At 39.0% G+C, this 19,607-nt stretch overlaps 1 protein-coding gene across 1 annotated transcript in view; it reads left to right on the top strand.

Moving 5' to 3' along the window:
* itprid2 (ITPR interacting domain containing 2) overlaps positions 1-19,607 on the top strand; it is a 56,253-nt gene that overhangs the window by 19,943 nt on the left and 16,703 nt on the right. The window contains exons 6-10 of the mRNA XM_047370924.1: positions 243-293; positions 5,449-5,488; positions 5,594-5,689; positions 7,995-8,142; positions 8,286-8,346. Coding sequence (XP_047226880.1) covers positions 243-293; positions 5,449-5,488; positions 5,594-5,689; positions 7,995-8,142; positions 8,286-8,346 — 396 coding nt within the window. The remainder of the gene's footprint in view (positions 1-242; positions 294-5,448; positions 5,489-5,593; positions 5,690-7,994; positions 8,143-8,285; positions 8,347-19,607) is intronic.

Here is a 19,607-nt window from a genome sequence, read left to right as displayed (position 1 = left end):
TAAAATTGATTTCAAATGTTTCCTGATTCTCTAAAATGGGGTCACTCACTACCACTGACTACTGTATGTAATACACTGACTACTCATAACTACACCACACAACCCCTATAAGTAAAAAAAAAAAATAAGAAAAGAAAAGCTGACGGTCCCTTTAAGTTGAGTGCTTGCATAGTGCTGAAGCTATTTCATAACTTCACCACATTGTATTTACTCTGTGGTTACGTGTGTCTGTGTGTGAACAGGAGTGAAGATCGGCCGTAGCTTTGAAGATGACCTTTCATTGGGAGCTGAAGGTCAGTTCAGAGGAAAACTCACAAAGCAAATCAGATTAGAAATGTCTGCTCATTGTTAAGTTTCCTCTAATTCTGTAATTAAAATCAGATTTAAAAAGTCAATTCTTATCTTGAATGGCAGGTTTACCCACCATACTTAAATGTTTCATTGGATGTAAAGCAGTTTCTTTAGGTCTAATTAAGTGCAAGGTGTTTTGTAACTGCTCATAATCACTGTTGCTTACTTTGAGTGTTAAGCTTAAGTTTTGTTCAGTTTTCAAATAATGAAAATATGACTACTTCAGATGTCCCTCAGGACTGCAGTGGGTCCAAAAAGTAATCCAAATGTTAGGTGCTAGTTTAAAATATAGTCATAAACTGTTGTTAAATCCATAATAAAGCATAATTATAACAATTGTAAACATTTGGTTGTTTCAGATTTCTGTAACTATTTTTATTTGCTTGGACCATCATTCTTTTAAATAAATGCACTTTTCCCTTAATATTTGTTAGACCGAAAATCAAATACTATAATGAATACTGCAGCAAAAACAATTACATGTTCAGCCTTACACATATTAGTCCTTACTGTGTGGACGTGTTTAAATGAGGATCAGATCTCTTCCAAACAAAACAGTATCAGCAGAATAAACAGAACATCTTGCGGCATCGTGCTTCATTCTGCAGTCCTGTTTCTTCATGAAGGAAAAGTCAACAGTCATTAGAAGTGTGGAAAGAAACCGCGTGCATGGCTGGTTCTCTTCTGAATGTGTGTACCTTTGTCATTCTTGTGATCTGCTGTGAATACATCAGTAGAGACTCCAGCGCTAAAAACAGCAAACTCACAATAGCCTGTAATGACTGGACTTTGATGCTCAGTGTGGGTTTGTAGGTCAGCTCGGGGAATCTGGACCCAAAAGGATACCAATTACTGGATGGTTTACGTTTATATAGATTTAATTTGAGAAATCCTGTAAAGAAGCAACAGTCCTGAGAACATATTTTTATTACTTCTCTGGTATGTTGTTAATTAAAAAGCAATCGAATCTCGTTTTTGAAACGATGAAAATGTAACTTCCGTGTAGTTAGTTATTGTTGACGGTACTAAATGCAGAATCTGTGGAAGGGCTTAATTAATGGCTTAATTAATGTTTTATTTAGTGGTACACTAGTAACCTAATATTTACTCATTATATACTGTGCTGTCCAAGGTTTTCTTTATCAGGACTTTTGCGAATTAGGCATTGGTCGGTAAGAGATTGGCTGGTGGTCTTCAGTAGAGATGCACCAATCAGATTTTTTTGTTTGATTTTCAATTTTCAGTTTTTGTAAAGCTTTGACTTGCTGATGCTGATTTGTCCTTTAAAACTTAGACATAAAAGGATGTTAGAACAACTTAAAAGATATTACTTCCAGCCTCCTGCCATGAGCTGTCATTAATTATGTTACTAGCAGAGGCGATGTCACACTGTGTGTGAAAAAGCAGTCACTGTAAAACAGGATGTTACTGTTATTTTAAAACGAAGACAAAATGATGAAAGAGTTTATATTTTGAATTGCCTTTAGTAATCTTTATTAGACATTAGTTCGGCTGGCACTATTATAAAAAGCAACGTCGGTGTGAATTGCATAAGACCGTAGACCCTTAACCAGAACTTTTTATCTACAGGAAGCCCTGCTCTCTCTCGCCCTCTTGCAGCTTTAATAAACCACAGAAATGTCTTAATATGTCAAATTTGTTCTTATTTGAAATAGATCCTTGCATCTTTCTGCTTACTCAGAGTTATTTTTAGCACATTACTGGTTAATGCTGTCGGTCTGAAACTTTCCTTCTGGAAATGTAAATTAACTATTTGGTCACAGTCACATGCTTTTTTTTAAATACTTTATACTTTTTAATGGTTTTGTTTTCAATGGAACCTCAAACAGAAGTAAAGTGTGACCAATACATTTAAATCATGTCAGAACACTAAAATTTATGAAGATTTAAGGTTTTTGATAACAGCAATGTGATACATAAATGTAGCAAAAATATTAAGGTTTTTTTTTACTCAGTAAAGCCATGAAGTGCTACTCTTACTGTGACCAGGTAGATCTTAGCATTGGGGGGGTTACTGCCTAGAAGAGGTTTAAGTTAGGAGTTTTCAACTGACCCCGCTATGCCTGTATTTTTTGCAATTAGAAATATTTTTAAACAGCCAAATTTGTCTGTCTTGTAAGCAAGGGATAGGCCTAGGAGTCTGGTTTCAGCATAGCTGACCAGCAGTATGCAGAAATAGAGCTGGATGGGGATGACTGTTGTTACTCCATCTTCCAAATGTCCAAAGAAAACTCCAGTCACTCTGACATCTCATTAAAGACTTTAGATGTCACGATGGTAGGAAAACAAATTCTGTGGTTATTAAACAGTAATTAAACAAATACTTTTTTATTTTCAAAAAAAAAAATATCTATACAACTTGATACCAGTAACCAACCCCAATAAACAAGGGTGGATGAACAGCCTGAGCTACAAACTAGCTACATCATTTTACCAGTCTTTTACCATTATCTAAAGGCCATGTGTTTGAGAATTTCATAAGATATCCAGCTAAAAGCTAACCAAGAAGGTGCATCGTTGCAAAGTTGATTGTCTATTTAATGCCAATTGTTAGCTTATTGGTCACCTCTTTGGTGCTATAATGCTATTTTATAAGTGTTTGTTGTGTTTTCTTTGATGTTTTTCAAGTAATGCCAACACTACCATAAAAAGTGGCTGAAGATGTAATATAAAATTGACTCTTTGCTATGTGGTCTAGTATGTGTAGACACATCAGTTTGTATAAAGAAATAAGGGGATAAAACACTCTCCTAACACCATGTAAATAAGATTCATATTTCTGGATCATTAACCAATTTCTCTATTTTTAAACTGCCAAAATATAGGCTTCCATAAAGCCCTTTTAAATAATTGACATCAAACAGTATTGCAAAGATTTTAAGTAGATGTTATTGCAACTTAAACCAGCATGAACTGAATACAAGTCAAGTTGAAAGCGGGTTTATTATGATTGGCAAAAGCATTCGGATTGAATTCAGAGACCAGTTGGCAAATAAAGAATTATGTTTTATGTTTTTACAGTTGGTCTTAACAAGCTAAACAACTGACTTTCATCTTAATGTGTCTGTAGTTTAAAGAGATAAATGAATGTGGCAGTACCTTTGTTCTATTAGTGCGAGTTTTTCTGTGTGCTTTAAGTTATCATGTCTTGACAGTAAGTGCCGCGCCTGCTGAGAGTTATTTCTGACGAGGGAGCTAAAGTCCCCTGTAAAGTAAAAGAATTTGTAGATGTCATGTACGTACACATCCTGATTAACCATAATGATTTCAAACAATATATGGACGGGGTAGGGACAGATTAAAGTCTTAACGGCTGAATAGGATGGCAGTGAATTAGTAAATTAAAAGGTTCAGGGTCGATGAGATGTAGGCGAATGAGTGAGTTACCAGATGCAGCTGAGATTTCGTTATCTTTTACTCTCTTAATCCAGCAGTCTGACAGAGAAGAAAATGTGGTCTGTTTCAATGGAAAGAGAAGTAGAAAAGGGAGAGAGACACATTTAGGGATGGTGGCAAGCTGACAAGTCTCAACAAGTTTTTCGAAATGAAAATATCACTCATACTTTCATTTGATGGCTTTAAGTTCTCAGTTAATACACTAAAACGGTTGTAAAGCATAAAAACCAGTGTCTGGATAAGGAAGATAAAGACACTCCATATTAAAGTGAGTTAAATTTGATCTTAAATCGGAAACTACAAAGTTGGAAATTCAACGACTGACTACGTAGAATAAGGTTACATGTGACATTGCAGATAACAGTGACAAACAGGTCTCTCTTCTGCTTTACAAACAACTTTCACTAGTTCCTCTGTATTTAACCAGGGCAGAAATGAGTAGCTGCGCTGCCGGTCAGCTGGCTTATATGGGCAGTTGTATAGGTGTGGTGCATTCGACGGCTATAGGCAGTAAGAATTTGTTGGAGATGCTCATAACTTTTCCTTTGAATTTGAATCCTTTATTTAAAATGTTGATATACCTTTACACTTATCCATTTCTCTTCAGGTCTGTGGAGAAAATTGTTTCTATAAGATCAGGTTTTCAGAGAATGCAAAGCTGCAATTAAAAAAATCCTTGAATAGTGACCACAGCTTGATGCACTCTTTTCAGTCAATAGAAACAAAAGTTTATTTGCATAGACACTGTATTGGGACTCGAGAAGTGTGAAGTGACCTTACATGTATAAAACCTGATTCAGCAACACCCCATCTTCTCTCAATGACCAACCACAACCACTTGTGTCCACTTGTTGTAGGAGTTTTTGATATGGGCTATATGGCTCTTTGCCCAGGTCACCACTGACTGAGACACAAATGATTGAAAATTTAAAAACTCATCCGAAACATTTTTGTTCCGTAAGTTGAAGCAAGTTGAAGTTTGTATCTGCATTATAGATTCCTTGTGGTATTAAAACCAAAGGGCTGTTTCACTGTTGTCATTTTTTTTTTTACAGGATCCAGATTGTTTTTGACTCTCAGACATTTAGGATCTAAAATACCTGGACAGGTCCAACTTTAACTGAATTGTTTACATAGAATAGTTTTTTCATATAGCAGGAATTAAGATCTATGACATCTTTAATCCATTGTTGAAAACCCAGAAGGAACAGATTAAATGTTCTTTAGCCATTAGGACCACCTTAGAGTAAGACAAGCATGTAAATTACAATATATATACTTGCCAAACCAGGACTGAACACACAGTTCATGAAACCTCTAATCTATGGGTGAATACAAAAAGAAACAACATTCCTGGTTTTGAATAAAAGTTTGTACAAATGTCTCATCTGATTCTCCACAATCCAATATTGTTTATAGTCATGCTTTGACAATTGGGTGTGTTTTTACACCCCTAGTTAGGCCTATTTGTGAAAGCAGAATTAGATTCTTGGATAGATTGCCTTGTTAACTGTTAGCTTGACCTTTTGACTGAATTTCCTCACCATGTCTTTCAAAGTTTAGCTCAAATTTACCACCATTATTGCTAATGACACAAAGATATATAATCTTCCCTCATTGCAGCAAATCATTCTGTTACTACTATTGACACGTGATCTCTTTACATTTTTGTCTCTGCAGCCAATCATCTTCAGTCCAAAACTAATAAAGCTGAAGCCTGGTGAGTTCTTTTTCTAAAATTCACCCTCATCTTTCAGTACATGAGGGTTTAGATTTTACTCCAGCAAGTCTCCATATGTCATTGTTGCTCTGTGCTTTTATGTAGTTTTGATCTTGTGGCGGATCAGAAGAGGACTCGGTATAAAGAGAAGGGGAGAAGTATGAACTCCACAGGATCAGGGAAAAGCAGTACTGTATCCAGGTCAGCTGATGCCATTACTCTTAAATCAGCCTCAGTGAAGTTTCTCCAAGATGGAGACAAGTGCTCTTAGCTTGAGGAAAGTGGAGCCATGGTGGGCTCTTATTATACTTAACATAAATGGCTCCATTTGAGTCAAAAACATTGGATTAGGTTGAATACAAAATCCAGGCCTAATTTGTAACAAATGGATACGCCGATACTGAACAACAGTAGTCCTTGGGGTAGATTCTTGAGAATCTTGCAGACTTCCCACTTTAAGACATATGTAGGTTAAACAGGATTATAACGGTGCCTGGCAAAACTTTTCACACCCCTTGAACTTTTTTTTACATTTCGTCACTACCACAAACTGCAGTGTATTTAATTGGGATTTTTTAGGTGATACACCAACACAAAGAAGCACATAACTGGAAATTGAAAGTAGTAGAATGCATAATATTCAAAATAGTTTGCAAATTAGTCTTAAAAGTGCAGTGTTCCGTTTTATTCAGCTCCAGTTTACTTTGATACTCATGAATAAATATCAGTTGCCTTCAGTATAAATGTGCAAAGCTGGCAGACTCACCTCGGAGGAAATGGCAGCTTAAAATGCAGAAAAATATGTTTCTACAAAGTATTGGACCATGGTTACTAAATATGAATGCATGGTACACTTTTAAAAACCATTTATTTTCCTTCCACTTCACAATTATTCCATTCTTCATGTACAGGGGTTGGACAATGAAACTGAAACACCTGTCATTTTAGTGTGGGAGGTTTCATGGCTAAATTGGACCAGCCTGGTAGCAAGTCTTCATTGATTGCACATTGCACCAGGAAGAGAAGAGTGTGAAGGTTCAATTAGCAGGGTAAGAGCACAGTTTTGCTCAAAATATTGAAATGCACACAACGTTATGGGTGACATACCAGAGTTCAAAAGAGGACAAATTGTTGGTGCAGGTCTTGCTGGTACATCTGTGACCAAGACAGTAAGTCTTTGTGATGTATCAAGAGCCACGGTATCCAGGGTAATGTCAGCATACCACCAAGAAGGACGAACCACATCCAACAGGATTAACTGTGGACGCAAGAGGAAGCTGTCTGAAAGGGATGTTCGGGTGCTAACCCGGATTGTATCCAAAAAACATAAAACCACGGCTGCCCAAATCATGGCAGAATTAAATGTGCACCTCAACTCTCCTGTTTCCACCAGAACTGTCCGTCGGGAGCTCCACAGGGTCAATATACACGGCCGGGCTGCTATAGCCAAACCTTGGGTCACTCATGCCAATACCAAACGTCGGTTTCAATGGTGCAAGGAGCACAAATCTTGGGCTGTGGACAATATGAAACATGTATTGTTCTCTGATGAGTCCACCTTTACTGTTTTCCCCACATCCAGGAGAGTTACTGTATGGAGAAGCCCCAAAGAAGCGTACCACCCAGACTGTGGCATGCCCAGAGTGAAGCATGGGGGTGGATCAGTGATGGTTTGGGCTGCCATATCATGGCATTCCCTTGGCCCAATACTTGTGCTAGATGGGCACGTCACTGCCAAGGACTACCGAACCATTCTTGAGGACCATCTGCATCCAATGGTTCAAACATTGTATCCTGAAGGCGGTGCCGTGTATCAGGATGACAATGCACCAATACACACAGCAAGACTGGTGAAAGATTGGTTTGATGAACATGAAAGTGAAGTTGAACATCTCTCATGGCCTGCACAGTCACCAGATCTAAATATTATTGAGCCACTTTGGGGTGTTTTGGAGGAGCGAGTCAGGAAACGTTTTCCTCCACCAGTATCACGTAGTGACCTGGCCACTATCCTGCAAGAAGAATGGCTTAAAATCCCTCCGACCACTGTGCAGGACTTGTATATGTCATTCCCAAGATGAATTGACGCTGCATTGGCCGCAAAAGGAGGCCCTACACCATACTAATAAATTATTGTGGTCTAAAACCAGGTGTTTCAGTTTCATTGTTCAACCCCTGTATATTCATCACTTGCAATCCTAATAAAATGCATTAGTTTGTGGTTGTAACCTGATGAAATGTGCAATGGGGCTCATTTTCAGGATTCGGCTTAGTTACTCACTTAGGATTAATTTACAGGTGGATTATAAAAGGTTAATGCATGTTAGGTTTATTTACTTTCACAATGAGTTTTGTTTTAATCAAAATAGTAACTTCTAGTAATGATGGCTATTACTCATTCACCATTAACTGATTTACTGGTCTGTTAAGTTAAAGTTAACTTTTTCAGAAATGGTTCATTGAGTGTAGGGCATCATGGGTTGCTAACAGTTTTGTCCATTAACAGTGTTTCAGAGTTGCTGGACCTGTATGAGGAGGATCCTGAAGAAATTCTTTTAAATCTGGGATTTGGTCGAGAAGAACCCGACCTGTCCTCGAAAATTCCGCCACGGTTCTTCAACAGCAGCTCTTCAGCTAGAGGGATTGATATCAAGGTAGCGTTGGCTTAAAATAAAGAGGTTATTATGTATAAAACCCTTATAGCGGTTTAGGTCTTTTTATTGAATATAATAACTGCCATGAATTGTGCCTCCTGCCTTGGTAATACTCTTAACTGTTTTGGGTGGCTTACCTGTAGGTCTACCTGGGAGCTCAGCTGCAGCGCATGGAACTGGAAAACCCCAACTACGCTCTTACCAGTATGTACCTCCAACACTCTCTACACTCCTATGTCCCCTCTAGAGGGTTTGCTGTGCACCTCCCCTGCAGCTGAACTGCTCAGCTAGTTGGTGTTTGCAGGGAGCGCTTCAGAGGTTTGCATCCTGAAACTGTAGACGGAGGAAGTGAAGCGCATTGACTGTGTGTGCGTGTCCTGTTCCCAGTATTACTGTGGGGTTTTGTGGGGGTCCTTCAGCTTTTTTAGCTGTTCTGCCAACTGCCTGGACAACACTGCCAGGGAGAACAAAGATCTGTTTGTCCTAAACACACACACACACACACAGGGACCTGCTCCCCTAACATCCTGGCCTCTTTTTGTTTTTGAAGTTTGGTCTGCTTGAAGGTATTGGCTAGCTAACTGAGCACACACAGCTGATCCTCTTCGTTCTGACACTTTTACAGTCTTGGCGCCTTAAAAATACTTTGCAAGAAAGTGCATCTTGTTTCAGAACAAGAATCTGTATCCATCTTCATGTTTGGAGCGGTTTGAATGGCTTTGGTAACTAGAATATTGTTATATCAGCTTTAAGCCCTTGGTTCCAGTTAGTTTGAGGTAAACAAAACTGTCAGCAACTGTAAGACCTAATTGTATTTAAGCATTGGAAGTGCAGTATATCCACTGTAGCTGTGAAGTTTTTTAGACATGGTTCAAAAGTCCAGCATGTTTTTTCAAGCTCTGTCAGCACTAAAACAGTTATTTTGCGAAACTGAGATTTTTCTGCTCTGTTTGCACATCCCAGGCGGAGTTTCTGGCAGGAAAACCTGAAATATTGATAAACCCCATTTGTGGCGCATCTGTGTGGACTGGATAGATGATTTGAAATATTGAACCAGAAGCCTACTTTGTACACACCCACTGTCGCTTACTGTGAAACCAAAACAGAGAAGCCATTTTTATGGGTCACATCTGTCTGGCTTTGTGCTGAATTTGTTTCCATTTAACTTCAAATGTGAGCTGAAGACGTTTGTGGCATATAAAGGAGATGGTAAACCCTGTCAAAGAAAAAGTCAATTTTTTTGGTTTTCGGTAGAATCTTGGTTGCTTTGCTTTTAACATTCTTCATAAAATAAAGGTGTGCCAGATGTGAAAAAGGAGTGCTTGGGTCCAACAAGTTAGCTCCCAGCTTATGTGGCACCACATGCTACTAAAGAAAGCTAAATCCCATATTGAGTATAGACATAAATATACAGGTTCATCTTAATAAATTTGAAAGAAATAAAAAAAATAATTTATTTCAGTAAATCCAAAAAGTTAGATGTAGGGATATATGTTTATTTCTGTATTTTCAATGTTTATCAATTAAAACTATTGAAAAAAGAGGTTTTTACTACAGAAATGTTATGTTGTAGCCTACACAATGGTGGAGGAAGACTACTGGCTTGACAGTTGTCCAACAACTGTCACCGACTGGTTGATTTTCTGTGTTTATTTTTCAGTTGAGATCTGATATGTTTGCAAACCGTTCCTTTTATTCTTTTGAGCAGTGTACTAACCTTACGAACATGGAAGAATCTATTTCTATACCTGTGTGTTAACCAGTATCATACAGAGACACCGACTGTCTATGTATGAAATCTCAAGTTTTCTAAGCATATTCAACTAAGGTTATGTTCTGAAGCAGGCAAAGAGTCCAAATAGAATCGGGAATGTTTTGCCAAGTGGAAAATGAGAGACACCAGACCTGAAAATGTAAGTGAACTGAAGGCTGCTATCAAAGCAACCAGGGCTTCCCCAACACCTCAGCAGAACGACAGGTTGATCACCTCCATGCCACGGTGCACTAAAGCAATACTTCATGCAAAAGGAGGCCCAACCAAGTATTGAGTGCAAATACTGTAACGGACCTGGGCCTACTTGTCAATAGGCCAAAGTTTCTATGCTAAAAATGATCTTTTAGTCTTATGCAATATTAAAATTTTTTTTTTACTTGATTATATATTTACCTTAACTGTTAACCATTATCTTTCAAATCTGCTGCTCATCTTTGAAGATACTGCAAACGGCTAACCTTCAGTCTTCCTCACCCAGTAAAAGCACATCAATACTGTTATTGTAAACCACTGCGCTGCTTTGGTGCGTTCATCAACAGGGGAAAAAAAAGTTAAATACTTGATCTGCAGGTCAAGCCAGTTGAGCTGAAGACATTAAGATTGCACTGACCCTTAGGAGTGTCCTGTCCTGGGTGATTAAGAATCCACCCCACCATCTTCATCTCTTACTTTAAGAGTCACGTTCTGCTCACTGTGCAAGTGATTCATGCATCTTACAGGAGTATTTCCAGCTGTGAAAACAAATACCAGCTCACCCCTCTAGCTGCGAGGAGCATCTGTTAACAGCAACAAAATCAGCAAAAAAGGGCTTCAGTGCTGGCTTGATACTTTGTGCGTCCTTTGCTAGTTTGTAGCTTTTACCTTACAGCCTTTACATAATGGTAACCTAATGTCCTGCATATTCATCTGTTGCAGTTTTTCCAGTTTGACTTCAGAACCCTTTTTTTTTTTTTTTTTTTTTTGGTGTCTTATTAGTTTGCAAAGCAACTGGTCGGCTGTCAAGAACTGAAAGTGCATAATCTCGTTTCCCAAAGAACTACAGGTCCTTCTCAAAATATTAGCATATTGTGATAAAGTTCATTATTTTCCATAATGTCATGATGAAAATTTAACATTCATATATTTTAGATTCATTGCACACTAACTGAAATATTTCAGGTCTTTTATTGTCTTAATACGGATGATTGTGGCATACAGCTCATGAAAACCCAAAATTCCTATCTCACAAAATTAGCATATTTCATCCGACCAATAAAAGGAAAGTGTTTTTAATACAAAAAACGTCAACCTTCAAATAATCATGTACAGTTATGCACTCAATACTTGGTCGGGAATCCTTTGGCAGAAATGACTGCTTCAATGCGGCGTGGCATGGAGGCAATCAGCCTGTGGCACTGCTGAGGTCTTATGGAGGCCCAGGATGCTTCGATAGCGGCCTTTAGCTCATCCAGAGTGTTGGGTCTTGAGTCTCTCAATGTTCTCTTCACAATATCCCACAGATTCTCTATGGGGTTCAGGTCAGGAGAGTTGGCAGGCCAATTGAGCACAGTGATACCATGGTCAGTAAACCATTTACCAGTGGTTTTGGCACTGTGAGCAGGTGCCAGGTCGTGCTGAAAAATGAAATCTTCATCTCCATAAAGCTTTTCAGCAGATGGAAGCATGAAGTGCTACAAAATCTCCTGATAGCTAGCTGCATTGACCCTGCCCTTGATAAAACACAGTGGACCAACACCAGCAGCTGACACGGCACCCCAGACCATCACTGACTGTGGGTACTTGACACTGGACTTCTGGCATTTAGGCATTTCCTTCTCCCCAGTCTTCCTCCAGACTCTGGCACCTTGATTTCCGAATGACATGCAGAATTTGCTTTCATCCGAAAAAAGTACTTTGGACCACTGAGCAACAGTCCAGTGCTGCTTCTCTGTAGCCCAGGTCAGGTGCTTCTGCTGCTGTTTCTGGTTCAAAAGTGGCTTGACCTTGGGAATGCGGCACCTGTAGCCCATTTCCTGCACACGCCTGTGCACGGTGGCTCTGGATGTTTCTAGTCCAGACTCAGTCCACTGCTTCCGCAGGTCCCCCAAGGTCTGGAATCGGCCCTTCTCCACAATCTTCCTCAGGGTCCGGTCACCTCTTCTCGTTGTGCAGCGTTTTCTGACACACTTTTTCCTTCCCACAGACTTCCCACTGAGGTGCCTTGATACAGCACTCTGGGAACAGCCTATTCGTTCAGAAATGTCTTTCTGTGTCTTACCCTCTTGCTTGAGGGTGTCAATAGTGGCCTTCTGGACAGCAGTCAGGTCAGCAGTCTTACCCATGATTGGGGTTTTGAGTGATGAACCAGGCTGGGAGTTTTAAAGGCCTCAGGAATCTTTTGCAGGTGTTTAGAGTTAACTCGTTGATTCAGATGATTAGGTTCATAGCTCGTTTAGAGACCCTTTTAATGATATGCTAATTTTGTGAGATAGGAATTTTGGGTTTTCATGAGCTGTATGCCAAAATCATCCGTATTAAGACAATAAAAGACCTAAAATATTTCAGTTAGTGTGCAATGAATCTAAAATATATGAATGTTAAATTTTCATCATGACATTATGGAAAATAATGAACTTTATCACAATATGTTAATATTTTGAGAAGGACCTGTATAGGCCATCATATTTCTTAGATGACAAAACAAGCCTCTTGACACACAGGTCTAATTACTACACATGGGTTGACCTCTAGGAACATAAAGCTGGCCTATCAGAGTGAAATTGTAGGTTATTAAGCTATTAACCTGGCTCCGAAAGCTTTCCCTTTTTATCACTGGACCTTCCAGGGTTCAGGTTTGTCCGTTGGTCAAAGGTCAGTCAATCCTGACTCTTGTATTTGTAAAACAAACAAGCAGATAGAGCAGAATGGGTGTGGCTGCTTTTGCATAATTAATGGTAATCTTTTCTCTTAAAGTCTTAAAGCTTGTTTACTCAGTAGAAAAGGTCAGATGAGTGAACGGAGCAACTCATAACCAGAATTACATTTTTGGATGAAGGAATCTTTAAAGACCCGCTCAGGAAAGAGTGGAAGAGGAAAGATGGTCAAAACACACAGTGGAAAGTTTGCTCCTGCTCAAAATGTTTTGTAGCAGATGTGAAATTAAAACTCTGCGTAGGTGCACTAAAATGTATATCTATTTACACCAAAAATAATAACTTTTTAAAAGGGCTTTGAGACCTGTACAATTGGAGATTTAATCTAGGATGTTTATGATGGCATGGCTGCATTGCAGATCTGCAGTGCTGTTATATTCATCGAATGAAGTGACACTTTGCTTTGTTTTATTTTTTCTTACAGTCGTCCTGAGCGAGCAAACGGGCCCGTCTGTTCAGCCAGAAATGGCTCTGCAGTGTGTTTGCAAATTGATAGGTTAATACTTCTAGAAAGCTTTATATTTAGAACATTATCTTGTTACCAGACTACATACTGATGCTTGGCTGTCACACACTAACTTCAGGCTGCTACAGCTCTGATAATTTCTGCTTATTTCTATTCATGCATGACACAGGCACTCTTTGTCTGAGTGCAAGGAAACAAATGTGTCTTCATGTTTACCTTCATTTATGCAAGCGGAGAACCGAATATGCCGACACATTCCTCAGCATTCATTTTCTGGTATTATTGGAATGATATGGTTTATATTTTATGATGCAAACAAAGCAGAGTTCTAAACATGAGTTGCAAAGAAATTGTTTTGTTGCTTTATTTCACGTCACTGCACCTCGTACTGTTTCTGATCTTATTGGTGTGCACAGAACAAACCACAGTTTTATTATCTCTGACTAATCAAAAAACCAGTTCCCACACTCTGACATAGAGGGATCTACAAGAAACCAGATAACTTTACTGCCAGCATACTTCTTCATTAGCTTGGATGCAAAAAAAAACAAAAATTGCTACCACTTACTGACTGCTTTTTTTGGAGGGCAGAGGTTTAATACAATATAACTGAAAATATAACTCGACTTGTTTCTGTTTATGAACAAACTAATGTTGGGAAGTTTATTAAGCTTCAAAAGGGCAGGGATTGTTCGTGATCTCTATATTTTTTGCAGTGTACAGCCATTTAAACATGTTAATATAATTTATTCAGTAGTTTTCGGTATTGTTGTTGCTGAGGTTGCTGCTCTAGTCCTCACCAACCAGGATATCTTGAAGCGGAGTTTGCACTGTCGGTTCACATGTAGTATCTGCTGCCTATGGTAAGCACAGCTCATTATATTTTGATTTATTGTGTGTAGTATATGTGTATTTATATAGTTTCGATTTGAGTAGCTGTTACCTTGGCCAGGTCTATCTCGTAAGGGAAAGTTCTGATCTCAGTAGGACTTGGACCTGGTTAAAAAAAAAGGCTTAAATAAAAAAATAAAAACATAAAATAAGATATGTATCAGCAGGAAATGACAGTTTTTGTTACCAGTGGTCATTCCCCATAAATAAAAAAAGACAGACTGGGATGCCACAGTGTAGTTTAAAATCCCTCTGTAGAGTGCCGGTTTAATCAGTCTCCTAGCTACTTCTATTATACAACATTTTTTGCTGGCGTGCTCGCTGTCGCTGGACAAATCACCGTATAAATCTTCAATGTGCTGAAGCATTGATGTCCGGATGCAGCGTCATCACTCTTCAGCTACTGTTAGCTCCGTTCTCAGCTGTCTAGTGCTTGCTTCCCTCATGCTATTTCACATATTTCTTGACTCAGAGGTGGAAGTGAATAAAATTTTCATTGACTTCAAGCCTGAACACAGTTGAAAGAAAACATTTTTTTAATAATGATCTATGCACAACTTGCAACTGACTCGTTAAAAGGTTTATTATATTAGTAACTTTATGAAAGCGTTCTGGACAGAATTGCTTCTTTGAGATCTGTGTGCAGTTTCTGGAAGTGTTTTTAGTTTTCCAGACCATTCTCATACTCTTTCATCGGTTTCCTGGATCCCAAACACACACACAGACATGTGTGTGTGTTGTTGTTTGTTATGTAAGCCCTGTTCTCACCATTAGAAAAAAAAAAAAAAATCCCCCCAGGATGAAGAGAGAAAAAAGACAGAGTTTGTGTCTTTGTGGCTTTTCCCTCATTTCCTGTGAAAAGATCCCCAGAATGAGCATTAATGCAGAGTCAGCAGTCAGAGGGAAACATGCTGTATTACTATTATCACACAAAACCAGCTGCTGAAGAGGTTCTGTTGTAATGTGAGCGATATAACTGTGACACAACAGCTGTGTACAAATGACAGGCTTGTTGAATAACAAAGAGAGAAACAAACTCAGAATGGGCATGTTGAGTCTGGTGAAAATATATTCCAGCCAGGCCCGTCCTGTCAGATGTAGCAAGAGATATTGGAGCTTATTTGTATCCCAGTTTAACCAAACTCCAGACTCATTTAATCCCTGGCTTGGTCTACGAACGTCTGATAAAACATTTAATTTTTTAGCTGTTCGATGTCTTACGTTATTCACCAGCTGAGGTAGGAGTGAACACTGATGACAATGCATTTTTTTTGTAATGATAGATTTTTTTTCTAAAGCTTCAACTTCTTGCTGGAATTGTAATTACTGAAAAAAGACCATTCTGTTGAAGTTCAGAGGATTACCTGGTTACTCGGTGAGGTTTGATTGTTTTTTTATTTTGTACCGTGATGCTTTTGCTAATTTTTGTAGCTGGTTGTAGGCTACTTGTAGTGGTCACCCTATTATAATAAGTGCTGTGTCAGAATCGGAGCTTTCCGGCGATATATGTGACAGCAACCTACACAGCAGCACTTGTGTTTCATAAAGTTATTCAATAGACACCTAACAACCTGCCAGCCAGCTGTTGAGTGTTTGCATGCTGTGATGACTGTGGTAAAATCATCAGTGTCTGTTCGCTGACACTAAGGTTTGTAAAATCAAAATTATTGTCTCGTTTTTTTTCTTCCCTCACAACACATCTGTTAGGATTACATGTGTATTATAATGAGATTCATGAAGATTTTAGTTAATGACTGCCAAAAATGGAAATCACGTACACTAGTAGTCATAAATTTGGACATACATTTGTCATTAAATGGCTTTTCCTTGTTTTTATAACTTTCTACATTGTACAGGTCCTTCTCAAAATATTAGCATATTGTGATAAAGTTCATTATTTTCCATAATGTCATGATGAAAATTTAACATTCATATATTTTAGATTCATTGCACACTAACTGAAATATTTCAGGTCTTTTATTGTCTTAATACGGATGATTTTGGCATACAGCTCATGAAAACCCAAAATTCCTATCTCACAAAATTAGCATATCATTAAAAGGGTCTCTAAACGAGCTATGAACCTAATCATCTGAATCAATGAGTTAACTCTAAACACCTGCAAAAGATTCCTGAGGCCTTTAAAACTCCCAGCCTGGTTCATCACTCAAAACCCCAATCATGGGTAAGACTGCCGACCTGACTGATGTCCAGAAGGCCACTATTGACACCCTCAAGCAAGAGGGCAAGACACAGAAAGAAATTTCTGAACGAATAGGCTGTTCCCAGAGTGCTGTATCAAGGCACCTCAGTGGGAAGTCTGTGGGAAGGAAAAAGTGTGGCAGAAAACGCTGCACAATGAGAAGAGGTGACCGGACCCTGAGGAAGATTGTGGAGAAGGGCCGATTCCAGACCTTGGGGGACCTGCGGAAGCAGTGGACTGAGTCTGGAGTAGAAACATCCAGAGCCACCGTGCACAGGCGTGTGCAGGAAATGGGCTACAGGTGCCGCATTCCCCAGGTCAAGCCACTTTTGTACCAGAAACAGCAGCAGAAGCGCCTGACCTGGGCTACAGAGAAGCAGCACTGGACTGTTGCTCAGTGGTCCAAAGTACTTTTTTCGGATGAAAGCAAATTCTGCATGTCATTCGGAAATCAAGGTGCCAGAGTCTGGAGGAAGACTGGGGAGAAGGAAATGCCAAAATGCCAGAAGTCCAGTGTCAAGTACCCACAGTCAGTGATGGTCTGGGGTGCCGTGTCAGCTGCTGGTGTTGGTCCACTGTGTTTTATCAAGGGCAGGGTCAATGCAGCTAGCTATCAGGAGATTTTGTAGCACTTCATGCTTCCATCTGCTGAAAAGCTTTATGGAGATGAAGATTTCATTTTTCAGCACGACCTGGCACCTGCTCACAGTGCCAAAACCACTGGTAAATGGTTTACTGACCATGGTATCACTGTGCTCAATTGGCCTGCCAACTCTCCTGACCTGAACCCCATAGAGAATCTGTGGGATATTGTGAAGAGAACGTTGAGAGACTCAAGACCCAACACTCTGGATGAGCTAAAGGCCGCTATCGAAGCATCCTGGGCCTCCATAAGACCTCAGCAGTGCCACAGGCTGATTGCCTCCATGCCACGCCGCATTGAAGCAGTCATTTCTGCAAAAGGATTCCTGACCAAGTATTGAGTGCATAACTGTACATGATTATTTGAAGGTTGATGTTTTTTGTATTAAAAACACTTTTCTTTTATTGGTCGGATGAAATATGCTAATTTTGTGAGATAGGAATTTTGGGTTTTCATGAGCTGTATGCCACAATCATCCATATTAAGACAATAAAAGACCTGAAATATTTCAGTTAGTGTGCAATGAATCTAAAATACATGAATGTTAAATTTTCATCATGACATTATGGAAAATAATGAACTTTATCACAATATGCTAATATTTTGAGAAGGACCTGTAGATACATAGTGAAGACCTAAAGAAACATTAAAACTGTGCAGACTAATTTATTACCAACTTCTATTTGTAGAGTACAAACCTATGTACTTTAATGTACATAAGTACTTTTATGTTTTTGGAGTGGCATCTATTTTCATGCAGATAATGGGATAAAGATTTAAATAGAATCCATTGCTGTTGCTCCAGCTGCCTGCCTTTTTTATATGTGTTTCAGTAGGGAGTGTGGTATGGTTGTTCCTTCATCCATGTAGCTACCTCCCCATGTAATGCACTAGCTACGGTTTGCTCAGTCATGGTCCAACCTTCTTCGTACAGCATAGTCCATCCATTTCCTCCATCGTGACAAAAGCGGGTCTCTCTGGTAATTCACCTCCAATGTTTTTCTTTCCATCCTGTCCATTACAATATCCATCCACAGATCTGTGCCATTTTCTTCTGATGCCATTCTTGCTTACTACGTACAAAAAGTCAAACAAGTACTTTTCTCTCCTAGGTAGATATTCAAGAAAAATTACTTTCCAGAGCAAGATAACTTTTACATATTTCTTTAGATCAATGCATTCCCAAGTGTTAATCCATCCAATCTGACTGAGATTGAGCAATTTATTTAAAAGAAGGAACAGGCAAACGTTTATTCTGTAGATGTGTAAAGATTTTAAAGACAGATCTCAAAAGACTTGAAAGTGAAAAGGAGTTTCTATACAGTCTTGAGTAAAGGAAGGCTGAACAGAAAAGCATGCCACACTTTTCAGATTTTATGCTTCAGGTCATGAAAACTGCAGCATCGGGTGAAAGCTACTGTCTAACACATGAATGTTTTTTTTTGGACTTTGAAGTCAGAATAGGTGAGAGCACTGCACTGTTTCAGGTGACGACACTGAAGTGCGTCGCAAGGTTTCACCGAGCGACAGAAGACAGACATCTGTGTTTCATAACCGACTGACAAGAGTTTAAACAGTTAGGTATGAGGGGGAGGGAAGGCAGGAAAGCATGCAAGTCATTATCCTGTTGGAGATGACACTGACAGTGGAGCTTACACAACCCGCGGAGGAGGAAGGAGAGAGGAGCGGCTCTGACGTCTGTCTTTAATTCTTTTATTGCAGTGTTACTGAATCTCAAAAGTCTCACTTCAGTAATGTGTAAAAATAGACCAATAGGAAGGCATACGTTTAAAGTGTATAACAATCTGTCTCAAGGAGAAAGGGTTTTTTATTTATTTTTTTAATTTTTTGTTATTGGGATTTAATCTTAAATTACTTATTTGACTGTTCGTTCCACTCCCATAAAATAATACATTGAGAGGTTACACTGGGTCATGGTTTATGTCTATGATAGGAGCTCACAGTTTATTATTTTATTGGTTGTTGTTTAATATGTTTTATCGCTAATCAAAGCTCACATTGCATTGCTCTAGTAATCAAAACTACAGTAAAACTAAATAATTGCACAAAGTCTTTAAAAGCATAGGTAAATATGCTTGATCCAACGTTCGCTAGTAAGGTTTCTGTAATCTTGTGAATCCCAACAAGAGTTTTTTGAATATATCTTCATTTATCTTCTCATCAACCCAAAATCAAATGCACATGCTTGTTTTGGCTCTACACCAATAAATGAGCAGCAGTCAAATTGTTTTTAACTTTTTGTCCTAGTTGTTGCTTTGCAGTTTCCCGAAACGGCTGCTCTCCACCAGGTTTCTTCAGTCTTCTGTGGTTTATAGACTAAACCATCTTTGGTAATATCCTGAGCTGAAAAGCGGCTCATAACCTTGAGGCGTGTGGGCCCAAACAGCAAAATATGCTTAGTTGTACTTCTGTCAGCCTGAAGGGATGAGAAAACCGAGGCTGCATCCAAAACCTGACAGCAAAGAGTGGAAAAGTTTTAATGCTGAGGCTGCAGAGGATTGATTAGTGGTCTATACCATCAGTCTGAAATCATTTAATAAACCTGCCTCTTGTGC

Source organism: Girardinichthys multiradiatus, chromosome 7 (assembly GCF_021462225.1).
Source record: "Girardinichthys multiradiatus isolate DD_20200921_A chromosome 7, DD_fGirMul_XY1, whole genome shotgun sequence".
Taxonomy (NCBI): Eukaryota; Metazoa; Chordata; class Actinopteri; order Cyprinodontiformes; family Goodeidae; genus Girardinichthys; species Girardinichthys multiradiatus.
Note: the sequence above shows the minus strand (reverse complement) of the source record. Positions and strands in the feature narration are given on the sequence as shown.